The 20,151-nt window shown below is 58.5% G+C and overlaps 3 protein-coding genes across 16 annotated transcripts; all 3 read left to right on the top strand.

Moving 5' to 3' along the window:
* Nucleotides 1–3,395: 3,395 nt before the first annotated feature.
* Nucleotides 3,396–12,080, top strand: ZNF580 (zinc finger protein 580). Of its 3 annotated transcripts, none has more exons than XM_036909169.2 (3): nt 3,396–3,573; nt 4,026–4,305; nt 11,146–12,080. In XM_036909169.2, exon 3 carries the CDS (start codon nt 11,158–11,160, stop codon nt 11,674–11,676), a length of 519 nt encoding a protein of 172 aa, XP_036765064.1. In that variant the 5' UTR covers nt 3,396–3,573; nt 4,026–4,305; nt 11,146–11,157; the 3' UTR covers nt 11,677–12,080. The 3 variants fall into 3 exon arrangements, with proteins under 3 accessions (XP_036765064.1, XP_036765065.1, XP_036765063.1); XM_036909170.2 differs by having other exon boundaries at nt 3,396–3,752; XM_036909168.2 differs by lacking the exons at nt 3,396–3,573; nt 4,026–4,305 and adding an exon at nt 9,771–9,929.
* A 79-nt stretch (nt 12,081–12,159) lies between these two features.
* Nucleotides 12,160–15,085, top strand: ZNF581 (zinc finger protein 581). Of its 3 annotated transcripts, XR_008995480.1 has the most exons (4): nt 12,160–12,376; nt 13,216–13,704; nt 14,149–14,227; nt 14,947–15,005. XR_008995480.1 is itself a non-coding variant. In XM_036909157.2 (3 exons), exons 1-2 carry the CDS (start codon nt 12,175–12,177, stop codon nt 13,689–13,691), a joined length of 678 nt encoding a protein of 225 aa, XP_036765052.2. In that variant the 5' UTR covers nt 12,160–12,174; the 3' UTR covers nt 13,692–13,704; nt 14,947–15,085. The 3 variants fall into 3 exon arrangements, 2 of the variants coding, with proteins under 2 accessions (XP_036765052.2, XP_057352459.1); XM_036909157.2 differs by lacking the exon at nt 14,149–14,227 and having other exon boundaries at nt 14,947–15,085; XM_057496476.1 differs by lacking the exon at nt 14,947–15,005 and having other exon boundaries at nt 12,248–12,376; nt 13,080–14,918.
* Nucleotides 15,029–20,148, top strand: CCDC106 (coiled-coil domain containing 106). 10 transcript variants are annotated; one of them, XM_057496472.1, is made up of 7 exons: nt 15,041–15,180; nt 16,529–16,601; nt 16,762–16,869; nt 16,963–17,139; nt 18,226–18,438; nt 18,956–19,212; nt 19,810–20,144. In XM_057496472.1, the coding sequence occupies exons 2-7, from the start codon at nt 16,574–16,576 to the stop codon at nt 19,957–19,959; spliced, it is 933 nt and encodes a 310-aa protein (XP_057352455.1). In that variant the 5' UTR covers nt 15,041–15,180; nt 16,529–16,573; the 3' UTR covers nt 19,960–20,144. The 10 variants fall into 10 exon arrangements, with proteins under 10 accessions (XP_057352450.1, XP_057352455.1, XP_057352451.1 ...); XM_057496473.1 differs by lacking the exon at nt 15,041–15,180 and adding an exon at nt 15,188–15,879; XM_057496474.1 differs by lacking the exon at nt 15,041–15,180 and adding an exon at nt 15,188–15,883.
* Nucleotides 20,149–20,151: the final 3 nt, after the last annotated feature.

The raw sequence follows: 20,151 nt of genomic DNA, 5'->3' as shown, positions 1-20,151 counted from the left end.
TTTTTAAGGTTACCACTGACATCTCAATACAAAAATAAAATAAGTTTGGGGAAAATGTTGGCCTCCTGTGGGCAAACTTGTAACACTTCCAGAATATCTTGCCTGCCTTTAGTACATTTGCATATCCTCCGGGGTGGAGAGAAGTTCATCTCCCTGTCAATGGGTAATTACCTGGCAACCGAGGGCGTGTCTGAACCTGAGAGGTTAAGGGGAGGGGCTGGCTTGCTTGCGGAGCAAGGTGGGGAACAGACGGCGCTGGACTGCAGTTTGTAAGCAAAAAACGGGTTTAAACTTTATTTCTCCCTTTGACTGATTTAGTTTTTTACAGGTATTTTGCCCCGGGATTTCCTTTGCCCGGACTTACACCTCCACATGACAGAAAGGGAAAAGCAAATGGGGCCTGGTGTCCCAAAATGCCTCTCAGGTTCTCCTGGAGAGACTTAGGGTCTGATTGACACCAAATTGATATCCTCACATGTCTCAGCTGCCTTGTTCAAATCTGATGCCTGCCAGGAAATCCTGATGGACTAGGCCTAATCCTCCCAGCCAGCCTGCACCGAGGCGAGCCTCAAATGGGTGGGAACTTGAAGGTCCAGCCTTGTGCTTTCTCCTTGCCAGTGCCCACAGCCAGCACGTGGTGGACGCCATAGACCCCCTCCCTTGGGGGCTAGAGGGCCCACCCTTCTGGGTCTTCTGTTTCATACTCAGGCACTCTTTCTCTAATGAAGCTCTCGTTTCGACCTAAACTTTCCTCTAGCTTCAATTCACCCTTTGTAGCTCTCTGGCCACGGGACAATTTCCCCAAAGGGTAGCTACCCCAGTGGAAAGTGTAAGGGGTCCCTGACTTTGGGTTGTAATCCTGGCTCTGGCGCCCACTTGCCGTGGGACCATGAACATTTCACTTAACCTCTCCAGGCCTTACTTTCCTCATTTGCGAATTGCCAGGGATCTCAATGACCGACCTTCTTCAAAAGTGTGGGGGACAGTCTATATTATGGTCTTTGTCGCCCCCACGAGGCCTAGGAGAATTCCTTTCTGCGGCATGAATCCAATAAAGACCAGATTTGCCTCTAAGTGGAAGGCAGAGACTATTTCGGCCTGTTGCGCTCGCGCTTTTACCCCCAGAAGCTGGCATTAGGAGGCACGCAACAAAGGTTTGCTGAACAGACGAAGGAGTGGGACTCAGGCCAGCGGAACAAAAGGCTCCGGGAACCTTTCCTTCAAGTGTGTTGTGTCCGGTCGGAGGGCTTTCACGTGAACAGGGCCCTCCACCTTGCGCGTCCGCGCCGACCGCCCCTGGGGCTCCTAGAACATCGAGCACTGCGGATAAGGAGCTCCTCAGCCTGCACCGACTGAGAGGGCGACGCCCGGAGTAGGGGGTCCTGGGGCACAAGGACGGCGCGCGGAGAGGGAAGGTCCTCCAGAGTGTAGGGCGATGTTCTTTCTGGTGGGCTTCGGGGGCGGAAAAGACCGGAGCTGACCCACCCGTTGGGGGTTCGCGTCCGAGGGCCCCGCGGGAACACAAAAGGGCAGAAGCCACGGAGGCCTTGGTGGGCTGTGGGCAAGGATGGTGGGAGGTGGCCGAGCGAGTCGAATACAGAAGTGAGATTTCCGGGGGATAGGAACACTTAATTGGTGATGCGGGACAAGCATGAAAGGAGATCTTGGAGTAGTTGGGGAGAAAAAGAAATTCGGGCAGTTGGGGAGGTCCTGGAAGAGAGGAGAGTTACCCTGATGGGGAGGAATGGAAATGCAGGAAGAGACGCCCCACCCCTAGGGGTTTGAAAGAGGAGGTGGCGGGCAATAAGGAAAAGTATGGGTCACACAGATTCCAGGGGGTGTAAGACCCTCAGCGCACCTCATAGGAATGGGCTGATCGAAGCAAGAGGCCTGTGCGCAACCTGGGAGCACAGAGAAGTAAAGGTAGCAAGTCTAGAGTTTGGGCACACAGCTATGAAAAATCCCTCAGCCCCTTGGAGAGATGAGAGGTTTAGGGAGTAGGGGGCTGAGAATGACATAGGTCAGCAGAGATTGGGGGTATGGAAAGAGGTTCTTTGGTCACCACCACCCTTAGCTTACCTCTCCCACCCTCAGTCAATGCGGTTTTCCTTCCTCTAGCTGCTCCTCTGGATTCAAGGATGACCATGACTTTATTCTCATCAACCATGGGCTCTTATCCCCAGCAAGTACCTTCCCCTGAGTTAGCCCCTCCTCCTCTTCCTCTCTTTCTGGGCCTGCAGGCTCGTCTCCTGCCCTGAATCAAGGCCAATACCTGCTCATTAATGGGAAGGGTGAACCATACATCTACACAAATCACAAGTGGAAAAACCTAACGACAATCAGAAAGTCCGTGGAGCTGACGCCCACCAGGTTATTGTTGTCCTGAGTGCCTGCAGGTCTTCAAGAATGCATTCTTTCTCCAGGCTAATGGCCTCTCCCACCCGGATATCCAGCACTTGGTCTGAGAGGCTTGTGCGAGGCCGTCTAGCGATCCAACTGACTTTGGAAGCACCGGCTCATACCAACATTCCTACACCCTACTGTGTTCTCTATACGCTACTGTGGCTGTAGGAAGTGGCTCAGGATGATGCGAAGGGAGATGGGTCAGCTTCCAATGGGGCTTCTTCTGTCCTGTGTGCTTACAAACACATAAGAGCTACTTTACCTGATGAAACATCGTGTCTTGCACTCGCCCTGAGTGTGTAGCCTTGTGGGAAAGGCCTTCAAGTGCTCCACCAACCTGGGGTGGCATGGCTGCTGCCACCTCTGCTTACCCCAGAACTTTCCAGGAGTTGGCCAAACAAATCCTGCTGCACTGGTCAGGGAAGGTCTTCCCAGGTGTCATGGAGAATGAATCCAGGAGTTGCAGTGTACTCCAGACTCAGATGTCATTTCCCTCGACCACTCCAGCCCTGTGGAGGGACTGGCCCTGAGGAGCTGTGTGTGGCCCAGAGCCAGTAACTAACCCTCTGGTCTGTGTTTTACCACTTGCACGGAGGAAGGATACTTGACTATTTCCTTGCCTTTTAATGCATTAAGTGTCAAGGTCTGCGTTTCCTCAGCTGTCCCACGGGTGAATAATTCTGGTCACTTGTCTTTGCTGTGCAGCAACAGTGAAATCACTAGCCCTTTCTGTTTTCGGTTTCTATTTGTAGATAGACTTTCTATTTTCTTTCCTATTGTATAAAGTCCTTTTGCACAGACCTGTTGCAAAAGACAGGCTCTTTTTGGAGCCCAGAAGCATGAAGACACTTTCAAAAATAAGTCACGACTTTTCAGACAAAGGTCATTCCTTTCGTCTTTCCTCCTGATTTTACCGTGTCACCAAATAGAGTTTATTGGCTGGTCCCCCACGCTTGTGCAGAGAGGTGAGGCGCGCAAAGCCCCGGAACCGTTGTTTAGGGAGCATTTGTTTCTCGCCGGGGCGTATTGCTGGGGCCCAGTCTGGCCGCAGTGGCGGCGGGAGCGCAAGCCGGCCTGCGGGATCTCCGGGTCCATCGCCACCGCGCGGAGAACAGCCTGGGGCCGGACCCCGAGGTGGTTCCCACCGCGCTCGAACCGGGGCCGAGGCAGGTACTGAGCACTGCGGCGCCGAGCGACGCCCAGAGGGAAGTGCGTGGATCACAGAGACTGTGGGGCTAGAGGGGCCCGCCGCGGAGACTCCCGAGGAGGCTAGCGAGGCCCCCAGCCTTCCGAGCGTCAACCCGGTCGCTGCGCTGGCCTCTGGGTGCGGGATGAGAGGCTCTAGGCTGGTGAGTTTTGCGGGGAGAGCTTCACCTAATCCCGCCTGGCTTCCCCTCAGGTACAGGGCCCCGAAGTATACCTTCCCCTGATTCTGTCCGGAGGCCTTGGGCGCCTTGCCTCCTAGGGCGGCCCCCGCCCTGGTTCAGGCTCGTCTTGTTCGGCCTCGCGCCGCTGGCAAGGTCTGTCGCCTGCTCTCTGCCGGCAGTGGTGTATCCTGTGGGGCACATGGACAAGGTCCCCTGGCCGTCGCCCAAGCCCCACAAAGCTTCATTTGTCCCCAGTGTTTACAGGTCTTCAAGAGCTGCCCACACCCGAAGAGCCGTTGCATTTCCCGCCCAGAAATCCGGCCCGTCTGCGGCAGGATCTTCAAGCTATCCAGCGAGGCCTCGCTTCATACACCGGACCCGTTGGGGTCGGCTCACACCTGTCCGCTCTGTCCCTGTGCTTGCAAGATGCCCAGCAGCTGGCCCAGCATATCCGGATCTTCAAGGCTGGAAGGCTTGCCCTGTCGGTGGAGAGGCCGCAGGGGCTCCATAGAAGCTCTTGTTTCTGGTACAGCAGGTAGAGGCTGGGGCTTTGGCCTCACTGCTTATTTGCTGTGTGACCTGAGGCAAGTGACTGCCTCTCTGGGCCTCAGTTTTCTGGTTCCTGAAATAGCGAATGGCTTGTGGTCTTAGCCACCCTGGCCCCAGGGCAGGAGGCAGGAGTCTCCTGGTGGATCCTTGACTGCCACAGCCCCCTCTTAATAGCCTGGGACCAGTCGCTGCCCCGTTGAGGGAGTCAGTGTCCCAGTCTGTCAGATGGGGTAGAATGAGATACCGGCATTATAAGTGGGCTACAGATGTGAGGTACTGTACCAAAGCCGTGCACGGTGCTCCATCACGTGCCTGCTGAGACAGGTTCATGTAAATGGGAGTCCTGATTCTTTTCAAATTGCTGGGGTAGGTCTGGAACCCAAGCGGTGTGGGAGCCTTTCTAAGGCGGTTGTGAGTTATTGGTGAGAGAACTTTCCTAGGCACAACTCTCTCCCTCCTTCCATCCCAGAACTTCTGGACCAAAAGTTGGCTGCACCTGGGTATGATGGCCAGTCAGGGCTTGGGGGAGTGGGTGGGTGCAGGAGACGTGGCACTGATAGAATCCTGCCCAGTGGAGCAGTGAGTGCTCAGTGTGATGCGAGGGACCTGGCTGTGGGATGGAGCGGCCTTACGGGCTCTGTGGCCTGAGAAGCCCTATGAGACCTGGGACCGGGCACAGAGAGGTGGGTAGGAAGCCTGGCAAGTGGGCTACTGGAACTCAGGCTGCTCCAGAGGTACAGGTTTGGCAATCATTTCTTCCCCAAAGCGAGAAGGGCTTGTTGCATGGGAATGCAAGGTAACATAGATGGTGGAATGTTGAGAAGAGGGGGTCCAGGAAAGATTCCTGAGGGAGGCGGGGCTCAGACTGCAGGGCAAGAAGGGTTTGGGCAGCAGGGGGAAGTGGGGTAATGGAGTGTGGGCAACACGTTCAAGTACCGTCTCTGCTACCTGGATTGGAGATCTGAGGCAAGCCTCCAGTGGCTTTTGAGGCTCAGTGGAGTGCCCTGCTCATGGGATTGAGAGGATTAAGGGAACCCCTGGATATGAGGGTGCCGTATGAAGTCTGGGGTTATGAGTAATTGGTCATGGATGAAGCTGGAGAGAGATATTGCTGAGGACCAAGGTGTTTATTTGATAGCAGAGGGGGCTGGGATGGGTACAGAGGCACAGTGTTCCAAGACTTGATGTGTGGACTGAGAAGTGAGAATGGTTCTGTGTGGCTGACTGATCAGTGTGAGTGAGGGGCGGGGTGGGAAAGGTGCCTGGGCAGTTGGTGAGAGGCCAGGCTAAGGGACTGTAGCTGTAGGTAGAGCCATGGGCGGATCCTAAGCAGGGGAAGTGTGAGAAAGATCCTTCTGGAGCTGGTAGACTGGTGAGCAAGGCGTGCAGGAGATGCCTTGCCAGCCTGGGAGGTGAGGACACACAGGACCCTGGGAGGCTGAGGGGGAGGCCCCAGGCAGAGGAAATCACATAAGCCTTTGCACCTAGAGCTGTGAAAATTTGAAGTCTGGTCAGGGGGCTGTGAGGTGCCATGTGTGGTTGGAGCACAGGAGTGAGAGGTGAGGTGAAGTGGCTGGGTCACCTCATGATGGTTTCAAGTCCCAGGCTGAGGCACAGGAGGACTTAGTCCTGAGGGTAATGGGGGTGACCATGAGTTTTTAATGGCGCAGAGGTTGCATTTGACAGTCTCTGTCAGTCAGTGTGGGAGTTGGATGGAGGCCTGCATACCAGGGAGAATTCTGAGACTGGGCCAGGGCCAGGGCAAGGGGCCAGCGCTGGGGCTTGGAGAATGGAGGGGAGCATATGGCTCTGTGATATAATGAGTTGTAAGACATACATATTTCCCAGGTATATTTGGTCTTAATACACAGTTCCTGAAAACACTGCAGAGTCTTAAAGGTGAAATGGGAGTTTTGTCATGTTAATGAGAGACTTTTGGACCCCTGTCCAAGGGTGGGGGCTGGGGCTGAATAAGCCAGTGGCCAATAATGTAGTCATAATGACCATGCAATGAAGCCCTCACAAAGCCCCCAGAGAAGAGCTTATTACTCTCTTGGATCTTGCTTCTCGGTGGGAGCTTCTATGCTTCAGGAACCAGAGATCCTCCATGTGCCACCGAGCCAGGCCCCAAATTCCACAAGGACAGAAAGAAGCTCCCTTGTTTGGGACCTTGCCCTATGTCTCTCTTCACCTGGCAGTTAACCTGTATCCTTTATGGTGTCCTTCATTAAACTGGTAAACAGTGTTTTCCTGAGCTCTGTGAGCCGCCCTAGCACATTAATCAAACCTAAGCGGGAGGTCGTGGGAACCTCCAGTCTGTATCAGGTCAGTTAGATGCACAGGTATGCCTGGGGCTTGTGACTGGCGTCTGGAGTGGGGAGTGGAGGGCAGTCTTGTAGGACGGAGCCCTTAACCTGGGAATCTCGTGCTGTCACTGGGCAGGTAGCATCAGAACTGGGTTGAGTTCTCGGACACCCTGCTGGTGTTAGGGAATTACTTGGTGTAAGTATGTGTGGAAAGACCCCCTTCCCACATACACACATTGGAATCAGGTCTGGGAACCTGGATGGAGTTGTAGTACCATTCCTGCTGTGTATAATACTGTTACTGTTATACACAGATGTAGGGGAAAAAATACACCATTGCATTTGGTGTTGGAGGAGTGGGACTAACAGGCCCTAAGAACATCTCAAGATGACAGAGGGACAGAACTTGGTGCCCGCCTTGCTTTGGAGAATGAGGAAGGTGGAGGAAATGAGGGCATGTGAGGCCTGGGCTGATGTGGATGTGGGGCTTCACACGATCCTGTCCCAGGAGGGAAGCAGGGGCTTTGGGGGAGGGGCAGTGCTTCGCTTTTGGACAGGGTGATTGAATTCACTCACTCAACCACTGAATGGCGCTCCTGCCCTCTCTCGAGACCTCTGCTGGATTGGGGGGGTGGTCTGGGGCCTTGCTCCCTGCCTTCCTGGGGAGTGGCAAGGCAGACGGTAAAACAAAGGGATAAAGGAGGCCATCCGAGCTGCCACAGAGGGTGCCGAAGTGAGCGACGGGCAGGCAGAGCAGGGCAGCGCCTACTCCACCTCCACCAGCCAGCACAGCTTCAGTGATGGGGTACTGGAGCTGAGACCTGTGCGGCCAGAGGAGATCCGCCTTCACCAGCTGCGGAAATGAGTGTGGTGGGGGAGCAGCAGACACGCAGGCCCTGGGGATGGGAGGGGAGCGACTGGTGACGGGCCAGGGATGGAGGGCCGCTGGGTGCAAGTCCACAGCTGAAAAGAGATTGCTGCAATGTCGCCACAGAGAAGGTGCAGGGGAGGCACCGGGGGTGCAGAGGGCTTGGGGGGAGCTCAGGCAAGCTGGGCAGAGGTGGGGTGGCAGTTTGGGAAGTGAGGTGTTTGCAGACAAGACGGTGGTCCTGAGCTCTGGCTCACGGGTTGGTGTTCAGGCGGAAGCAGGCGCGATCCTGACTCTCCTACTCCTCAGTATGGGGCCCCAGGCCATCAAATGACCTCCCCAGCTGTGGTTTCCTCTTCTCTAAAACAGGCTCATGGCCCCGCCTTGTCGGCTTGCTTTGAGGATGAGGTGCCTTTGCAGGGCCTGATGCAATTGCTCGTTGTCATCATCTCCAGAGGTGGGTGTGGGGTGGCTGGGGCGGCTGTCACGCATGCAGCTGGTTAGGTGGGCCTGAAACTCAGGGAGGATCTGGGCAGGAGGCTGACATTTGGTCCATGGAGGTTGGGGTCACTGTTGCCCCCTGGTGGACTCTTGGCAATGTCATTGTCACAACGTTGGCGGCAGGTCAGAGGGAGCTACTGGCAACCAGGAGAGTGGAGCTCAGGGATGCTGTTGGACATTCCTCAGTGCATAGGATGGCCCCCACAGCAAAGACCAGTCCCGCCCCAAAATACCAGTAGTGCCAAAGTTGAGGAGTCCCTGTAGATAGAAAGCATAGTTGCCCCTTAAACTAGGCATGCCCCTCAGTTCACCAGTCTGCCTTCCCCACCTCACCATGAAATTATAGAAGAGGGAGACCATCTAGGACAACGCTATCCAGTAGAAATAGAAGGTGAGCTGCACTAAAGAAAGTGAAAACAGCTGAAATGGATTTTGGTAACACTTAATCCGTATATCTGATGTATTTCAAAATGTATTCAGTATAGTTCATGACATAGTTTGCTCTCTACTTTCTTGTACTAAGTCTAAAGAATCTGTTGGGTGTTTTGCATTTATGATACATCTCAATTCAGACCCATGCCAAGCGCTCAAGAGCCACGTGTGTGTGTGCATGCAGGGAGAGGGTGCCGTTTTGGACAGCACTATTCTAGAATATCTTTAGTTTTAGCCTAACATTCCAATTGTTGGGTCACTTGGAGTTTTCTTTAAGTTTTTTTCTTAATACTTTATCAGTTCCAGCATACTGTTGCCACATCTAGAGTTTTTTTTCCCTAACGCTTGTCGCAATTTGAATTTGTGTGTACGTTTTATGGCCTTTTGAATATTGCCCAGTAAAACATAAAAAAATTCCTTGTGGTCCAAACGGCTTGTTACCGTGAGCCTCTTCTGGCTCGTGGGCCTCCAATTTGCAACTGATGGGGGTGGTTTAGGAGTGCTTCGGTATGGTAGGTAGCCACTAGCCACGTGTGGTTATATTTAAGCTTAAATGAAGAGAAATGGCATTGGAAATTCAGGTCCTCAGCCTCGCTAAGCTACATTTCGAGTGTGCAGTAGCTCCTGTGGCTAGCGGCTGCCCCACAGGACAGCCGCAGAGCACAGAGCACTTTCAGCGCAGAGTGCTGACAGCTCCTCGCTAGGACGCAGCTCTCACCACCCCGGGGCACTGGGGGCGGCTCCCGGGCAGCCGCAAGCCCTCCGCGCGCTGCTTGCATGAGTTCCAGACCGGGCCCGCGCTGCCCCTTCCTGGGTCCCGCGCGCCGCAAAAGGGCGCGGCCGCCTGGCCTCAGTTTCCTCTCTGCGCCGCGCGTTGTGCGGAGTGCCAAGACACGGCCGCTGCTGCTCCTTGGGCCTCGGTTTCCCCATTTGCTGGGCGGGAGACCATGGCTGTGCCACATCAGAACCAATGGCTGGCCCTGGGGCCTCGGTCTCCCGTTTGCCCGACTTTCAGAAGAGCCCCTACAGCATTGCTGGGCGGGGGGCTGCAGGCGGTACGGCCCAGAGGAAACAGGACACACCCTGGGCCCCGTCCTAGTGGGTCTTAGGGCAAAGACAGACTCGCCTACCCTCAGTTTATTAATCGGGCTGTCACAGCGACAGAACTGCTCCAGTGAGGATGGGAGGGAGGCGGGCTTTTGTGGTTCCCCCGCACTCGGCCCCCTCCGCGCTGGGGCTCAATAAACGCAGGCGGTGGGCGCGGCCGGCTTAGGGGCGGCGGAACCTTCGTGGCGGCTCGCGCGCTTCCGGCCGGCGCCCTTTCCCAGGGACGCCGCCGCCCCTAGCGCCCCTGTGCCCGCGCCCCCCGCGCCCGCGTTCCCGGCGCTGCCGGCCCGGAACTCCCGGAAGTCTCGGCCCTGCCGCCGCTGGCACTCGCGAGGGGAAGCCCGGGCCGCCCGGGACCTCGGCCGCCGCTCCCGACCCGAGAGGCCGCCGCACCGGGTACGGGGGCCGGGGCGGAGGGAGGAGCCAGGCCCCGGGACCGCGGGAGGCTGGGCCGGGCCGGGGGAAGGGGCCGGCGCTACCGCGGGCGGGGGCGGGGGCGGGGGTGGAGCATGGCGGGGCTGGAGCCGGTGGGATCCGGGCGGCCGGAGTGGAGAAGAGATGGAGATGCCTTGGCTCTTTACAGAAGTGGGGGGGAGAGAGAGGGGCCCATGGGTGTCGCGGGAAGGGGTAGAGGAGCTCCCGGGTTCCAGAGGGAAGAAGCGGGGTGGAAGGTCCGGTATACGAGGGATGGAGAAATAGAGATGCCAGATGCACAAGGCAAGGCGGGAGAAGGGGTGGGGAAAGGTAGTTCGGGAAAGGGACTCCAGAGGGCCGGGTGAGTGTAACGCGAGTGGAAGGGGCCCTTAAGGGGAACAGAGCGCAAGCATAAAGATGTCGGTGGCTTATGTATGGGAGCGGGGTAGAGAGGGACCCTCGGGGGGCCATGCAGCAGGGAGCAAGGTTCAGGGACTGTGGGGTACCTGGAAGGCAGGCAGTTGAAGCTTCCTAGGGATGCACAGGTGAAATCGAGACGACGGGTTAGGTAGAGGGGCGATGCTGCCCAGGCTTTGAGATGCAAAGTGTAGGAACAGATAGAGGAGCCATGAATGAAAAATCAGAACTGGGTTAATGACACTCCGAGGATGTAATTAGGGAATTAAGAGAGGCCACGATGTGTCTAGAGATGGGGAGGCCTTCCAGGAACCTAGTGAGCGCGGAGGTCTAGGAGGGCCTGGAGAAGACGGAGGCTGCGGCGGTCCCCCCGGGAGAGAGTGCAATCTGAGCCGGGCCTGTGAAGGGAAGCGCCAGTTAAGAGAGATTTCGGAGGCCCGAGGGGCGGGGGCTGAGATACCAGAGGCCGGGAAGCTGTGAAGAGGGGAAACACACTTGGAGATTGGTTGGCGGTAGGGACGTGGGGAGGGAAGTGCGGGGTGAGGCCCTCCGGGCTGCCCGGAGACTGGGAGGACGCAGGAGAAAAGGCAGATTGCGACCGCGATATGCTCAGCTGGGGGTGTCCGCGAGCCGCGTGAGGGAACCTGAAGGTTCGGCCTGGAGTAGCTTCTTTCTCGTAGGGGTCACAGGTCGGTGGTATAGAGGGAGCAAGGAGCAGGGAGATGGGGACGCTTTCCCCAGCAGTGGCGGTTTTAACTTCTCTCCCCTTCGCCGCTCCCAGCTGCCGCTCCAGATGCTGCTGCTTCCTCCCCGGCCACCCCATCCGCGGTCCTCCTCCCCGGAGACCATGGACCCGCCGCCCCCCAAGGCTCCCCCTTTCCCTAAGACGGAAGGCCCTCCTTCCACTCCATCCTCGGCGGCAGGGCCCCGACCCCCGCGGCTGGGCCGCCACTTGCTCATCGACGCCAACGGGGTGCCCTACACATACACGGTGCAGCTGGAGGAGGAGCCCCGGGGCCCGCCTCAGCGCGAGGCGCCGCCGGGAGAGACCGGCCCTCGCAAGGGCTACAGTTGCCCGGAGTGCGCCCGTGTCTTTGCCAGCCCTCTGCGGCTGCAGAGCCACCGCGTGTCGCACTCGGACCTCAAGCCCTTCACGTGTGGCGCCTGCGGCAAGGCCTTTAAGCGCTCCAGCCACCTGTCGCGGCACCGTGCAACGCACCGCGCCCGCGCTGGCCCGCCGCACACCTGTCCACTCTGCCCACGCCGCTTCCAGGACGCAGCGGAGCTGGCGCAGCACGTGCGCCTCCACTAAGTTCCAGACCTGCCTGTGTTCCACGTCTGACCCACACAGTGTCACTCCCACACACAGTTCCTGGCCTGGCTAAGGTTACTGCCTTACCCTGGGCCTCAGTTTCCCCATCTATCCAAAGGGAGAAACATTCCTTCCTTTCTTCCCTCCCTCTAACTGTGTGATGTAGTCGTTGCCCCTCCCTGGGCTTGTGAGCCGGTGGAAAGTGGGTTCCCGCCCGGCTGTGCTGTGTGAGCCTTTGCAAGTGACATAACGTCTCTGGGCCTTGGTTTGCTGCACCAAAGTGCTGAACAGTTCTTGTCTGCGTGGGAGATTTGACAAAAGGTCACGGGCACGGTCCGGTTCACTTCTGTATCAGCTCCCTTCCACCCACCACCCTCACCCCTTAATAAACATTCCACACTCCATTTTAGGGCTCTTATTTGCTTATGGGTTTGGGGAAGGCGGCAGGGATGCAGGGTGGAGGCCGGACCGTCAGCACCCGGGAACCACCTTCTCAGTATGTGTTTCTGGCCGGAGCCGTTTCCCGAAGGCCCATGGGCCCCGCCTCCCCCCTTCCTTGGACCCTCTTCTCTCTCCCCTTACCCGGTGCCGCCAGCTGCTGGGGGACACCCGGAGATCCCCAGACCCACCGCCACCAGCAACCACGGGGTATCCCGGGGCCGTTCCGGAGTCGCCCGGGCCCGAGAGGCTGCCGCACCGGGTACGGGGGCCGGGACGCGGGAGGGAACCGGGAGCGGGCCGCGGAGAGGCGGGGCAGGGGAGTGGGTACCTGTGCTTAGGCCGGGGAGGGCCGGACCGAGGCCGCGAGGGACGCCGCAGGGAGCTCGATAGACGGGCTTGAGGCCGGGCGGCGCACAGGCGTGGACCGCTAGAGAGCGCGGGGCCTAGAAAGGGGGCGGGGGTGGCTGGGCGTGGACTGAAAAGAACCTGGAGGTGGCTGGGCGAGGGGACGGGGGCTCAGAGGTGGAGGAGGTGGCCCGAGGGCGGGCTAGGACCAGAGGGTCCTAACGTGGCTGCGCGTTTGTGAGGGCCTAGGCATACACACAAGGGTAGAAAAGGACACCCAGACCGGGTCAGGGGCATTGAGAATGGGGCGAGAGACCTGGAGGCCTATTGGGTGGGGCCTAGAGGCGCCCCACGGGTGACGTGAGGAGGGCACAAGGGGGAAGATCGAGGTCCCGAGGGGTAAAAAGAGCCTGTGTCTGCAGCGGGTGGTGGAACAGGATAGGAGAGGTTCTGAAAGGAGGGAGACTCTGGTGGGCCTCACAGAGGGTCATCGAGTCCAGGGTGGAAGGACTGGGGAAGAGGTGGATACCGGGGGATGGAGGAGTTCTGGGCAGAGTACAGACAGGGGAAAGCATTTCCCCTCTCTGTAACCTCCTCATCCTCCCCGCCCCCACCAGGCTTCAGTCATCCCTCCGATGCTGGTGCTGCCGGCCCCCTGCCCCCAGCCCTTGGCGATTCCCTCTGCTGAGGCCATGGAGGCCCCTTCCCCTCGTACAGGCCGGTCCCCAGAACCCGGAACTTCCTCCTCCACAGGACCTCCCCAGACGTCCTCCCCTCGGAGGCCCAACCACTACCTGCTCATTGACACCCAGGGTGTGCCCTACACGGTGCTGGTGGATGAGGGGTCTCAGGGCGAGTCCGGGGCCGATGGCGCTTCGGCTCAGAAAAAGTGCTACAGCTGCCCCGTGTGTTCCCGGGTCTTTGAGTACATGTCGTACCTTCAACGACACAGCATCACCCACTCGGAGGTGAAGCCCTTCGAGTGCGACACCTGCGGGAAGGCATTCAAGCGGGCCAGCCACCTGGCACGGCACCTCTCCATTCACCGGGCCGGCGGTGGGCGGCCCCACGGCTGCCCCCTATGCCCGCGCCGTTTTCGCGAGGCAGGCGAGCTGGCCCAGCACAGCCGGGTCCACTCTGGGGAGCGCCCGTTTCAGTGCCCGCACTGCCCGCGCCGATTTATGGAGCAGAACACGCTGCAGAAGCACACTCGGTGGAAGCATCCATAAGCCGGGCTGCAGGGTACCATGGGATTCTGGGGGGGGTGCCTGGACTCGTGTGGCCCTCAGCCTGCGAATGACAGAGGTGGGGTTGGGGGGCCCTGGACACAGGTCCACCTCCTGTGGAGGCTGAGCGCCATCTAAAAGAGGAGCCCAGGAATAGTCTTCGGGTGCTCAGTGTTTTGGAGATTAGATGGGAACAAGACCTCACATTCACAGAGTGGAGCCTCTAGCCTTAGAGACATCAGTTAACCCACGGCTGAACCCAGACTGGAGGAGTGGGGGGAGAGAGTGCTGTGTGTGGAAACTGTCTAGCCTGAAAAAATGTGGTTGGGGGCCATCAGGAATCTGCAGCATCTTCTTGAGGCCTGCATGCTGATACTAGGGGCTGGTGCCCCAGACCTGCTAGCTAGAGGCCGAAATGACACCCAATAAACAAACACCTTCTCCCCTTTGAGCACTCCAGGTTTGTTTTGGGGGACTCAGCTTGGCCTGCCTGCTGCCTAGCAGGGAGACTCGGCAAGTGCCTGGCCCAATCTCTTTGGGTGAGGGAACAAGTCACCATCTTCCACTGTCTGACCTCAAATAACTCTAGTAGCACCTGGATGTTGAGCCTTGGTGTAGCCTGGCACTAGGCTGAGCATTTTGCATGTCATCTCACTGCAGCCTCAGAGTGCTTGGCTTGCCTGGCTAAGGAGTGGGAAGGATGGCCTAATGCACTGGGATTAGTCCTGGCTTGGCTCCTCATGACCTGTGTCACCTAAGCAGAGTGTTTTTAAACTTTTTTGAAAAATCACGATCCACTGCAAGGCACATTTTACATGATGACCTAGTATACAGATATGCAAAATATATGTGAAACAAAAGTTTAACAATAGTTCCTTCTGCTATGTACAGATCACTGATTTTTATTTCAACTATGATTTTTTTTTAAGCTGACGATTCCTTCCTATTATATTGAATTCTCCACCCATAAACCTGTAGTTTGAAAAACCCTGAACTAGGACAGGTGCCTCCCCCTGGATCTTTCCTCCCAGCCTGCAATTTATCAGTGACAGGAAGCAGAGGGACAGGTGTGGCTACCGCTTTCTAAATGGCACATTTAGACTCTCCCTTTTCAGGGGTAAAGCCAGCTCTCCTCAGGGCTGGCGGAGTCCGGAGCATGGATGCTACTAGTGAATGGGAGAAGAGGCAGGGAGCTGACAGAGCTGAGTAAACATCTGCCTTCTTAATGAATTTTCCTTGTGCGTCTGTTTTGTGCCAGGCACTGTGCAGGGCCTCATTTCTTCTTCCGACCTGTTTTTGGGCGGAAGAACAAATCAGCCGTCTCCCCGGAGAGGGAAAGAGCCTCCCACTGTCTGACCTCAAATGGTACTAACGGCGCCCGGATTTTGAGCCTCGACTATGGCCAGGCGCTGGGCTGAGCATTTCGTGCGTGTCATATCACTGCATCCTCACAACGAACCTAAAAGGGTCTGTAATCTCCCCCACTTTGCAGGTGAGTAAACTGAGGCTGGGGAGGAGCGGTCCGGACTGGGATCTAGGTCTGAATGTTTCCAAGCCAGCTCTTAATCACTGCCACGGGGGAGGTGGTGGGGCTCAGGCCCCCTACTCTCCGAGAGGGGCATTTTTAGTCCTCCACGATCCTGGGAACAGTGGAGTCTGGCTGCTCTGATGCACGTCCGGGAGATAAGGGGGTAGGTTGCTGGAGTCCACACTAGCCAGTTTCCGGGGTATCGCTTACCGGGATTTTCCCGGTGCTTCAACTTGCCTGGCTGTCGCCTACATTCCCTGCCCCTCCCGGAATCGACTCATCGCGTCGCCATCCACCCTGGTACCCCGGGAGCCGTCGGCTCTTGAGGAATTGGAAATTTCGTGACGCTCCCTGCCCTGGCTGCGCGGCGGGCGGGGATGTGGGGGTGCTGGAAGGGGCTATCGCTCAAATGCGGGCGCTGCCTCCGCCGCAAACGGCAGGCCTCATCGGGAGCTGGGGACTCCCGGAGGCACAGCAACTGGCGGACCGGGCGAGGGCTGGCGTCCCTACCGCCCGCCTCGAGGCTCGCCGCCCCTGCCGCCCCGCCCGTCCGCGCTGGGTGGGCGCTTCCCTCCTCTCCCTGCGACACTTTGCAGACGCTCCCCGGCGCTGGGCATGGGCGCCGCCGCCGCCGTCGGTCCCCGGGCCCAATTCCTCGCGCTGGTGGGTGAGCGCGGGGCACCGGCCTGTTGACCCAGGGCACCTGCGGGCGAGGGTGGTGGCCGCGCCTGCACCCGCGGCCTGGCGCATCCCCCGCTGGGACCCCTTGCCACCATTGCTCCCTCTCCCACCGGCGGGACAAAGGGCGGGGGCGGGGGGGGCGCACCCCCACTCGTGACCTTCCCCACACTGCGCACGCGCCTAGCCCCCTGCCAGGGGGAGGGGCTCTGCTCGCCCACGCGAGTGCGGGGAAGGGGTGTGGGGGTGCCCGTGGGTTGGTGCCGCTCCTTGGCTGGACCCCCACCCTATGCCTAGAAGTTGGGGCACAGTCTTCTCGTTTTTGACCCCGAGGTGACCCACGGTGAGGGTCCATCCCATGCAGACCAGGATGTTCCTGCTCTGTGGACCCCGTGAGGGGCCAACTCCTTCCGTTCCGTACCTAGGTGTCTGCGCCCTCGGTCCCCTCCTTCCCAAGGAGTCCAGGAGTTTGAACCCCACGTGTTCTCCCTCAGTCCTGAGGGGTCTGGGTCCCCTCCTCCATCAGATCCAGGCCTCGGGGCCTTCAGTCCTGACGCGTTGGGCCCCACGTCCCTTGGGCTGTCCCTACGGAGTCATCTGTGTCTCTCCATCTCTGGCTGCTGTTTCTGTCCAGTGCCCCTGAGGCGCTCAGCTGCCCGAGTTCGCTGGAGGCCGCGCCATGAATGACCGAAACAGGAGGAGGACACGTGAGGAAGCTGGGACCTTGCTCCCATCCCTCGGGGTCCCACCACAGCTGGGCGCATACCTGCCCTCTCCTCCCTAGGGCTGCTGTGGTTGGGGGCTGGTCCAGGGGGTCTGGGGACTTCCCTGGGGTGATCCCCCACACCCCTGGCTTCTCCTCTTCAGTGAAGAAGGACGATGAGGCCTTCGAGATTTCCATCCCCTTCGATGAGACGCCCCACCTAGACCCACAGATCTTTTACAGTCTGAGCCCCTCTCGGGGAAACTTTGAGGGTGAGCTTCAGGGGGCGCTTGGAGGGACTCCAGTCAGTTGGGAGGCAAGGCCCTTGAGGTCTGGGTATGACCTGGGTCCCCTGCTGTCCCTAGAGCCTCCAGAGGCTGCATCCCCTGCTGTGGCCCTGATGAATGGTGTTAGGGCCCAGCTGCACATGGCCCTGGAGAGGAACTCGTGGCTGCAGAAGCGCATTGAGGACCTAGAGGAGGAGAGGGACTTTTTGCGGTGTCAGCTGGACAAGTTTATTTCTTCTGCTCGTATGGATGCAGGTGAGGGTGCCTGATGTGCCAGGCCCCTGCTCCACTCACTCCTGGGTCCTGTTGCCCAGCTCTGGCCCTTCTCAGGGTCACAGTATCTTCACCCACACACTCGTTTGGTGGCTCAGTGGGGACCTGGCATCTCTACTCTTTCCTCAGTCCTCTGGTGTCTCTGGGACCCTAAGCCAGCTTCCTTCCTGCTGGATTCCTGCTTCTGCTCATCAGCAGGACCCTGTGCCCTGCTTGTCCATTTATTTTGAATACAACCCCATCCTTTCCTCCAGGTAGTTAGAGTTTTCCTTTGCTGAATCTTTACCCTGTGTTTTGGAGAATCCAACCTCTGCTCTCCCCATCCTGGTGTGCAGGCCCCCCTTCACCCCCACCCCCAAGAGCACCCACATCCCTCTTTTTGAATTCAACCAAAAGCCTGGGCAAAGAAGGCCTGCAATTTTTCAACATCTACGTTATTGGGAGCCTCTTTGCTTTGGAACCACCTGTAGCCTGGGTTGCTGGGACCTACCACTGTCTCCCCACACTGATGGGAACCTACCCAGGATAATTGGGCCCAGGGGCCTCTAGACTTGCTCAGTAGGACCTGCCTACCTTCTGGGGGGCCCTGCATCAGAGGCTCACCATACTCTCTGTCCGGGTGAAGGCGGGCACACACCTTTCCCAGTCCATTAGACGTGGAACCCCCATCTCAACCACGGCCTTATCTGCCTCCTGGGTTTTGAGAGTTCAGTCTTCTAGAGGACCCAGAAGACCCCTTCTCCACTGTGGGAACCCCACATAGTCACTGACTCTCCACTAGGCCACTCCTCGAGACCTCTTGCCAGTCAGCTGGGTGACCTTAGCCTATGCCCCACCCACCCACCACCTCTGCACCCAAACCCCAGCTGATACTACTGTATTCAGCTGTCTGGGTGGGCACCTCAACATCTGTACTGCATCTCCTTGGGGGCCCCAGCCCTGGTTAGGGGACCCCTTCGTGGGGACCGGAGTACTGTGATGTCTATCCCCACCCTGCAGACAGACCTCCGCCTCCTCCCTGCTGTTCCCGCAGTTGACGCATGCGTGTCTCTCCTTACTTCTCTCCAGAGGACCACTGCCGATTGAAGCCTGGGCCCCGGCGGTCTGAGGGAGACAGCCGGGGTGGGGCTGGGGGCGAGGCCTCCGACCCTGAGTCGGCAGCCTCCTCGCTCAGTGGAGCATCTGAAGAAGGCGGCAACAGTGAGAGGAAGAGGCAGAAGCAGAAGGGAGGCGCTGGCCGGAGGCGCTTTGGGAAGCCCAAGGCGCGGGAGAGGCAGCGTGGTGAGCGAGGCATGGGGTGGGGGCTGCAGAGGTTCAGTCTGGGAACCTGCTGTGTGACCTCTCCAGAGGCTCCGCCTACTCCAACCCAAGGCCCGGTCACCCCATCAGTAAAGAGCGCACACCTGGTCGGTCCCTGGGGTGGGGGTCTCCTTGACCTTCCTGATCCTCAGGTTCTCATTTGTAGCATGGGGAAGGGTCCATGGCTCAGGCGGGCTGAGGCGCATCCCTGCCATGCGTTCCCATTCATTTTTCCTCCTCTTCCTCTCTGGGCTTTCCTGCTCCAATTTTCCACTTACCCAATGTCCACCTCTCTGTCTCCCTCCTCGGACTCCTAACCGTGCTCCCTGCTGTTCCCCATTTTGTTCTGTTGCTGGCTGCTGCCCCGTCCCTGTCTGCGTCCCTGCTCTCTGTGGGGGCCCTCACCCCACCTGCCCTCCCTACACATCCGTGGTGCTCCCCCTCTACGTGTCTCTCTCCACACCCCACCTCCCCATCTATCCCTGCCTTGGCCCTGCAGTGAAGGATGCCGACGGGGTCCTCTGCCGTTACAAGAAGATACTGGGCACCTTCCAAAAGCTGAAGAGCATGTCTCGGGCTTTTGAGCATCACCGTGTGGACCGCAACACGGTGGCACTGACCACGCCCATCGCGGAGCTGCTCATCGTGGCTCCTGAGAAGCTGGCCGAGGTGGGCGAGTTCGACCCTTCCAAGGAACGTCTGCTCGAGTATTCGCGCCGCTGCTTCCTGGCCCTGGACGATGAGACCCTCAAGAAGGTGCAGGCCCTCAAGAAGAGCAAGCTGCTGCTGCCCATCACTTATCGCTTCAAGCGGTGATCTTGCCCCTCCTAGAAACGGCCCCACTTGGCCACCTGGCCTGGACAGGCCCTTGCCCCGCCTTTTCCCGTCCTCCGCCCCCTACTGGCGGGGCGTGTGCATGAGTGGTGTGACCCTTGCAGGACTTTGGGGATGGGCAGCGTGTTTGTGCGTGTGCTTCTCTCCTCCTGCACACCCCGACTTCCACCCTAGGTCCCTAGTATATAGATCTGCTCCCCTTGCCTCCCACTTTCCTAGCATCTTCCCCTCCCTCTGCATTCCCTGGGTTGGGGAGGATCTCATTTGGCCAGGCTCCGAAGAGCCGCTGCTTAGGGGCTGGTTTCTGCCCCTTCCCCAGCGCTGCCTCCCCTTCCCCGCCTCCCCCGCCCCCCTACACACACACACACACACACACACACACACACACACACACACTCACTCACTCACTCACTCACTCACTCACTCACTCACTCACTCACACACACACACACACACACACATACTTGAGCTGCACCGTTGCACCCTCACTGGAAAAACTGCTGGACACTCACTCTGCAGGAGAGGGGCACTGTCCATACCCCGGCCCAGGCCCTCAACCCCGAGGAGAGGCTGGCTGGCCCTGTCTGCCCTGCCACCAAGGAGCTCCCCACCCGCATTCCGGACCACCCCCGAGTCCACGTGAGACAGAGAATTATTCAGAGAATTTAAATTAAAAAGATAAAATTTGGAATAAACTAGCCCCCCCGCCTCTTCCTGGGAGGGGGTGGCCATTGCCGCGGAGACGGTGACTGGGGCTCGGGTGGGGGGGGTTCGAGGGAGCGGGCGGGGAAACGGGGGAAGTTGGGGGAGACAGGGTGTAATTAGCCCCCCTGGAGACAGAGGTGGAGGGGAGAGAAGCAG

This window comes from Manis pentadactyla (genome assembly GCF_030020395.1).
Source record: "Manis pentadactyla isolate mManPen7 chromosome 15 unlocalized genomic scaffold, mManPen7.hap1 SUPER_15_unloc_1, whole genome shotgun sequence".
In the NCBI taxonomy this organism is placed as follows: Eukaryota; Metazoa; Chordata; class Mammalia; order Pholidota; family Manidae; genus Manis; species Manis pentadactyla.
Note: the sequence above shows the minus strand (reverse complement) of the source record. Positions and strands in the feature narration are given on the sequence as shown.

Bases quoted from the DNA above. Each gene is read 5' to 3' on its own strand.
- ZNF581 (XM_036909157.2), top strand. From the start codon at position 12,175: ATGTGTTTCTGGCCGGAGCCGTTTCCCGAAGGCCCATGGGCCCCGCCT. The intron at 12,377-13,215 runs GTACGGGGGCCG...CCTCCTCCACAG, and splicing joins CCGAGAGGCTGCCGCACCGG to GACCTCCCCAGACGTCCTCC.
- CCDC106 (XM_057496467.1), top strand. From the start codon at position 16,578: ATGACCGAAACAGGAGGAGGACACGTGAGGAAGCTGGGACCTTGCTCC. The intron at 18,439-18,955 runs GTGAGCGAGGCA...TTGGCCCTGCAG, and splicing joins GGCGCGGGAGAGGCAGCGTG to TGAAGGATGCCGACGGGGTC. The intron at 19,213-19,809 runs GTGCAGGCCCTC...CTCACTCTGCAG, and splicing joins ACGATGAGACCCTCAAGAAG to GAGAGGGGCACTGTCCATAC.
- ZNF580 (XM_036909169.2), top strand. From the start codon at position 11,158: ATGCTGCTGCTTCCTCCCCGGCCACCCCATCCGCGGTCCTCCTCCCCG.